This window comes from Myotis nattereri (genome assembly GCF_964212035.1).
Source record: "Myotis nattereri genome assembly, chromosome: 1".
NCBI lineage: Eukaryota > Metazoa > Chordata > Mammalia > Chiroptera > Vespertilionidae > Myotis > Myotis nattereri.
The window spans coordinates 74,591,637-74,598,167 of record NC_138075.1 but is presented as its reverse complement, the minus strand read 5'-3'; the positions used below and the strand labels follow the sequence as shown (position 1 = coordinate 74,598,167).

At 47.1% G+C, this 6,531-nt stretch overlaps 1 protein-coding gene across 1 annotated transcript; it reads right to left on the bottom strand.

Annotated features, from left to right (window-relative positions):
• Positions 1 to 4,683: 4,683 nt before the first annotated feature.
• Positions 4,684 to 6,273, bottom strand: CHRM5 (cholinergic receptor muscarinic 5; the record flags this gene model as incomplete). Its single annotated transcript, XM_081099383.1, has 1 exon — positions 4,684 to 6,273. The coding sequence occupies one exon, from the start codon at positions 6,271 to 6,273 to the stop codon at positions 4,684 to 4,686; it is 1,590 nt and encodes a 529-aa protein (XP_080955509.1).
• Between the last annotated feature and the right edge of the window lie 258 nt (positions 6,274 to 6,531).

The window sequence follows — 6,531 nt, the reverse complement described above, 5'->3', positions numbered from 1 at the left end:
CAGGTTTAAGCCTCGGACTAATGAAAGGACAGGGTCCTCTCATGGCCACGTGCAAGTCCCAGCTGGAGGGCAGGGCCCTCCCAGCACAATTATAACCAACGGCTGTGGTTGTAAGCTTGAACCTATGGTCCAAACACGTGGCCCCACGTGCCTTGTGCTAGAGTTCAGGTGCTTGAATATAGTTGAGTAGCGTTGGAGCTCACGAGAATGCTGTAAACAACGTGATCACGCCCCTACTTCGCCTCGTGGCATCTGCTATAAAGACATGGCTTGTGGGCGCTGTCATTGTCTCCTCATCAGGGAGGCAGCGTCCCACCGAGACCCAGCTATTATTCTCTTGTCTGTCTTTCCTTAATCCTTTCCCCCCCCCCCCCCACCCCCCCTCGGGATCACCCTTGGTCGTGCTGGCGTGGCACAGTTAACAGTTGGGGCACATGGGTGAAGGATATAGGAGTTCTTTGTACTATTCTTGTTCCTTTTCTCTACGTTTAAAATTATTTTGAAAATTTTGTTTTTTAATTTCCTTCTGGTTCCTTCTTTGATACTTAAAAAATGTATTTCCCCTCTCCCTCCCACTTGCCATCTGAGGTCCTTATTAGGTAAGAGTTTGTGTAATCTCACTCTTTACAATTGAGATGTCCTGGGGTGGGGGTGGGGGCGGGGGCGGGTGGGAATTGGTATCACTTACAATGGGGGTGAAATGACTAGGGCTCCAGCCTTTTGAGCAGGTGAAGAGGAAATGCTGCTGTGGTTTTGCTGCAGGGTCTGTACCAGCTACAGGGCTGTGGTTTGGGGTCTGACCCACCTCTCTTGTCCTGGAGGGAAAGGGAAGCATTTCAGTCCCAGGAATCTTGTCATCATTATTTCATCTTAATTTGGTCATTGGTAACTGAGAGGAAAGGAAGAAATCACAGAGGTAGAAAGAGGGATGCGTATCCATTCTTAAACGGCCAGGCCATGCAAATGTGTGTGGGATCTCTAATATAGATGGATCTATCAAGCTAACCTGAGACCATTTTCATATTTAAACTAGAGGCCCGGTGCACGAAATTTGTGTACTCAGGTGGGGGTTCCCCAGCCTGGCCTGTGCCCTCTCACAGTGCAGGAGACTTGTGATTGATCTCCCCAAAGAGGTAAGTCCCGCCCAACCATCTGGGGCTACTCGATGGATTGCCCCAAAGAGGTAGGCCAGAGCTGGGGGACCCCACGCTGTGGGACCCTGGCCTCACTGTGCAGAGCCAGAGCTGCCGGGATCCGCCTTCAAGGCTCCCTGCGCACGCAGCCTCGCCCACCCGCACACACCCGTTGCGCACGCAGCCTCCTGGTGATGGATTGTTATGGCATGAGGGCATCACGGTGTGAGGGCGTGACAACCACATAGGCTTTCATTAGTATAGATGCTTTGTATTGGACTACTGCGTGGTTAAATTTCTTTAATTTCCAGAATGATGCTTGTACAATACAAAAAAGCAGCCCAGTCCCCACATCCTTTGCTACAATTCCAGAATTTATGATAGACAACTGGATATTCCAATCCAGAGATTAGGTACAGATTTCACAATTACAAAGAACCAAACATCAGCAACTCCCTCAAAGGACATTCACCAAAGGAGCAAAGCAGAGGCAGGAACATTGACAAAGTGCTTTAACCAAAAACTGTACGGAAAAGAGATTGCTTAACAGGCCATCAAATTCACAGCCAAAGAGAAACACGATGTTAGCAACATAGCAGCATCCAGTAGGTAACTAGTCAAACAAAGCTGTACACAGTTTATCATAGAAGAATTTGGGAGTCAGAGGGCACAGAAGGTCAAAGATTTGAAGTTAGCACACCCTGCCCACCACCAGGTTCCTGCCGCTTACCATCGGGCCTTCGTTCTGAGGACCCCACCAGAGGCCCAATGCTAGTGCCCTCTAGTAGTTTGGGCATTTATTTATTTATTTATTTATTTATTTATTTATTTATTTCTATGTCAAAGGGCAAAACTTTAGTAGTCTGCAAAACTTACTGTCTCCAAAAGGGGGTCCTAATATCTGGGACAGGAGAAGATTTGACCTTGGGTAGTAGGCACACAGTGTAATAAACAGATCTTATAACATAGAAATCCACACCTGAAATCTATATGTTCATGTTGACCAATGTCACCCCAATAAATTTTTAAAAAGCCAGTGATAAGGAAGCATAGGCCTCTCCATTAATTGGACGTATGATGACCAAAAAGTCCCAGGTTATTGTGGAGTGTGAAAGTGTACCTTCCTCTCCGCCACCCGTCCGCACTTCGAGTTCTGCATTCTTTTGTTTGAACTGGCTTGTTTCTCTTATCTCTCTGTGAACAGCGAATGCCCAACGTGGGCTTCAAGTGCTGTTACTCTGGAGGGATTTTCATTTTTCTCGGGAACCCAAAGCCTTAACCTAAAAAACCCAACTGCTTATCTAGAGCTGGTGGAGCAGGTTTGCTCATGAAGTTACACCCTGTCAGCATCACATAGGCCGGGGAGCGTCTCTCCTGGAGAACTGAGCCAATTAAGAGTCTAGCAAATTCGTGGCAGGTGTCAACCTGCCCTCACGAAGGCTCAGCAGCTACATCGCTTTCAAGATGTTACACCTCAATATTGGGTCCCTATAAGGCTGGAGGGGCGCCCTGGGCTTCTGCTGCCCTGGAGCATTCTTGGGACTTTGTAAGAGGCAGGCTTGCTCTTCAGGTGTGAGGTGTATGTAGCTCTCCTATGCCCAAGTACATGCCTAATTCCCAGGATAACTAAGCCAGCTATTTTTACATCTCCTTAACAAAGGAGGTTAAGAAAGAACTGGCCTATATTCAGTGAAATGAAGTCTAGAGATTTTTAAACACACTGCAGATACAGTCAACAGGTTAAATACGGAGACCCGTCGGGCTCATCTTTAAATTTCTCCTCAGACCTGCACTGTTGCCTTCTTTGTGGATCTTTAATTATATGCACTATTTTATAGTTTCAATTTCTTGCACATTGGTTTATTTTCAAAATTATCAAAGAAACATCTTAGATTCAGTTTGTTTATGCACACAGATTTCAATTAAATTTGGATTTGAATAATCCTGATACTCTAATGCAGTGGTTCTCAACCTTGGCTGCACATTAGAATCACCTGGGAATCTTTTTAAAATCCTGATTTCTGGGCCCCATCCTCCGAAAATTCTGTTTCTTTGTTATGGGGTGGGGCCACAACATTAGTAACAAAGAAACAGAATTTCCGGAGGATGAGGCCCAGAAATCAGGATTTTAAAAAGATTCCCAGGTGATTCTCATGTGCAGCCAAGGTTGAGAACCACTGCTGTATGTTATGTAGATATAACTGATATATTTTCATACATTATTATGACCTACATTTTGTTTTTTTAAAGCCTCGTCTTTCCTTTTTAATGGCCATGGCCAGCTTCAGTGGACTCAACTGTACTTTTCTGGACGTCTCATCTTTGACCATGAATTTGGAGAGGAATGAATAAGTAAGTCATTTCTGAACCATGATTCAAGGACCTATTAAAAAAAGTAATAAAACCTTTCCCTTGCTGTCTCTCCACTTTTGGCTGGAGGCTCCACAATGACCTGCTGTGCCTGGGTGTGAACTGGGGTCTGTGTGAACTGAGGGAAATTGGGGGCCTGCTAAAGGACCAAGGAATAAGTTCAAAATCATGGGGTGAAACCAAATTTGTTTTCCACAATTTGCCTCAGGTTTGCCTTTCAAAGCGACTAGAAATTAAGACCACTGAAAACAGTTTAAGAGAACCCTGAGGAATAGCCTGGAGAAGATCTTTAATCAGTGAAGGACTGTGTTACAACTCGTCTTCCTAAGAACAGAACATGAATAAATGGGTTTACATGGGCACAAAATAGAATGCACAATATTTGTTAAGAAAAAAAGGGAAAATCCCTACTGGCAAAACCTAAAATAAGTGACTGTGGAGACTGGACCATATTTATTAGTAGAATAGAGTCCCCTCTCTAGGACTGGGTGTGATCAGGTTTCAGGTCCTTCCAGACGCAGGATTCTGAAAGGAAGGATGGGGACCAGCTTGATTTCAATGGATACCAGGAATTGGCATCAGCTGTAAAAGGGACTAGCAAGCGCTTTGCTCAGGTGGAGGGACAGGAAAATATACCACGGCACAGAACACATAACAGCTGTATAATAAATACTTTGTAAATAAATACTGATCGGTTTATAAAGAAAGCCTTAGAAGCCAACTGAATACCACTCTTGTTGACAGGTAACACTGACTTACATTCCCCTGGTTCTCACTGACACAAGACGACTTCATAGACACATACACACTGCACAAAAGTCTATGACATGTTTCCACAGGGGAGACGTTTCCGACTGGTCCCTGCTGTTCCCCACAGAAGGTTAGACAAAAGTCCCCTCAGTCACTGTCCACCGTGACCCAGCATGCCTCCCGCCTGTGAAGCCACGAGCCCATTCACTGCAATGGCAAACGCCTGCGACATCAGGCGACCTTAGTCACAGACAGGAATAATTCAATGGACAGCAACTGTGGCAGGTGTGACTCCTTTCTTTGGGCAACAGACCTGAAGCCTTTACAAAGTTCTCAGGGACTCAAAGTGACAGATGTCTTTTTTGAACATCAACAAACCGGAATCAGGAAGTGGATGATGGTCATTCTTTTGAGGGGAGTTATTAACTTTTCAGGGGAGCTTGCTGTTCCCCTGCCAGAACAATTTCTCTTCCACTTTTTTCTTTTTCCATCGGCAGAGAAGCAGCATCTTAAAGGTCTTCCGGAAGGTTCTGTTGCAGAGGGCATAGCAAATGGGGTTGACAGTGCTGTTGACGTAGCACAACCAGTAGCCCAAGTGCCACAGGGTGACGGGGACGCACTTGTCACAGAAGGTGGAAACCAGGACCATGATGTTATAAGGGGTCCACGTGATGATGAAGGCCAGGAGGATGGCACTCAAGGTCTGGGCGGCTTTCCTCTCTTTGACAAGGACCATTCTCTTTCGTTTGGTTATTTGATGGCTGAGGTTGGGATCTAGGCCTTTCGTGGAAGGGTCCTTGGACACTGGGGAGGAGCAGGGCATGATTTTCACCTTGCGACAGCCATTGTTGGTCTCCTGGGTCCCATCTGCTTTCACCACCAATCGGAACTTATAGGCCACACATTTCTGACTCTTGGATGTATGAGCAGCTGCTGGAGACAGGAAGTATTTTGGGGTGTCGTAGTCATTTTTTTCAGCTTGACCTCTCGCAAAAGTTTCCTTGTTCTCTTCAGTACTGAAGTCTTCCTGCGGGCTTTCCTTGGCCTGACTCTTGTAGACCACCTGGAAGACAGGGTCAGCGGTGGGCTTGTCCTCATCCTCTGAGGAGGGGCAGCTGCTGCAGGTAGTGAGCTGCTCAGCTTTGTCCCACTCAGTGCTTGGGCCGGAGGCTTGGGACGGCTTCCCAGGGGTGCTCCTGCGGGAGGATGACCAGGAAGCGTGGCTCCGTTCCCTCTGGGCCAGCGTGGGCCGCGGGCAGCCAAAGCAGCTGAGCAGAGCCTTGTGAGCTGGCTTTCTCTTCTCAGTTTCAGCTACAGAGTCAGAGCCCTGGAGGTCGGCCAGGTCCTTGGTCCGCTTCTCTGTTTCCCGGTAGATTCGGCAGTAGAGAATGGTCATGACGGAAACAGGAATGTAGAAGGCAGCAATGGCGGTGCCGAAAGTGATGGTGGGCTCAGAGAGGAACTGGATCTGGCACTCATCTGGAGGCACCGTTCGCTCCCCCACCAAGTACTGCCAGCAGAGGATCGCTGGGGCCCAGAGGATGAAGGAGATCAGCCAGGCCAAGCCAATCATGATGCCAGCCCTCTTTGGGGTACGCTTGGCCCGATACGTCAGGGGCCTTGTGATGGAAAAGTAACGGTCAAAACTGATCACCAGAAGGTTCATGACAGAAGCGTTGCTGGCCACGTAGTCCAGTGCCAGCCAAAGGTCACAGGCCAGACTCCCAAGAGCCCAGCGTCCCATGAGGATGTAGGTGGTATAGAGATTCATGGAGAAGACCCCAATGATGAGATCTGCGCAGGCTAAGCTGAGCAGGTAATAGTTGTTAACCGTCTTCAGCTGACTATTGACTTTGAAGGAGATCATGACTAAGACGTTGCCCACAGTGGTGATCAGGCTGACCACAGCAGTCACAGCTGCAATGGTGATGACTTCCCACAACCCATGGCGTTCCAAAGGCTGGTGATTCACTGGGGTGCCATTGACAGTAGTTGCATTGTGGTAAGGTTCTCCTTCCATCCTGGTGCGGGAGTTTACATTAGGAGTAAGTCAGGTTCTATACTGTTCTCTTTCGTATCTAACACCTCTTCTGGGACAGCATCTGGAAGAGAGGGAAATACATTATCTCCACTTGCCAGCATGAATTTCTTTCCCACTCATTGTTTAGAACTTCTAACAAAATACTCCATGTGGTCCCATACACATTTGGGGCAAGATGCTAAAATAAAATTTTTAAAGTTTTAAAAAAATTCTCACCCTAGATTGATTGATTGATTG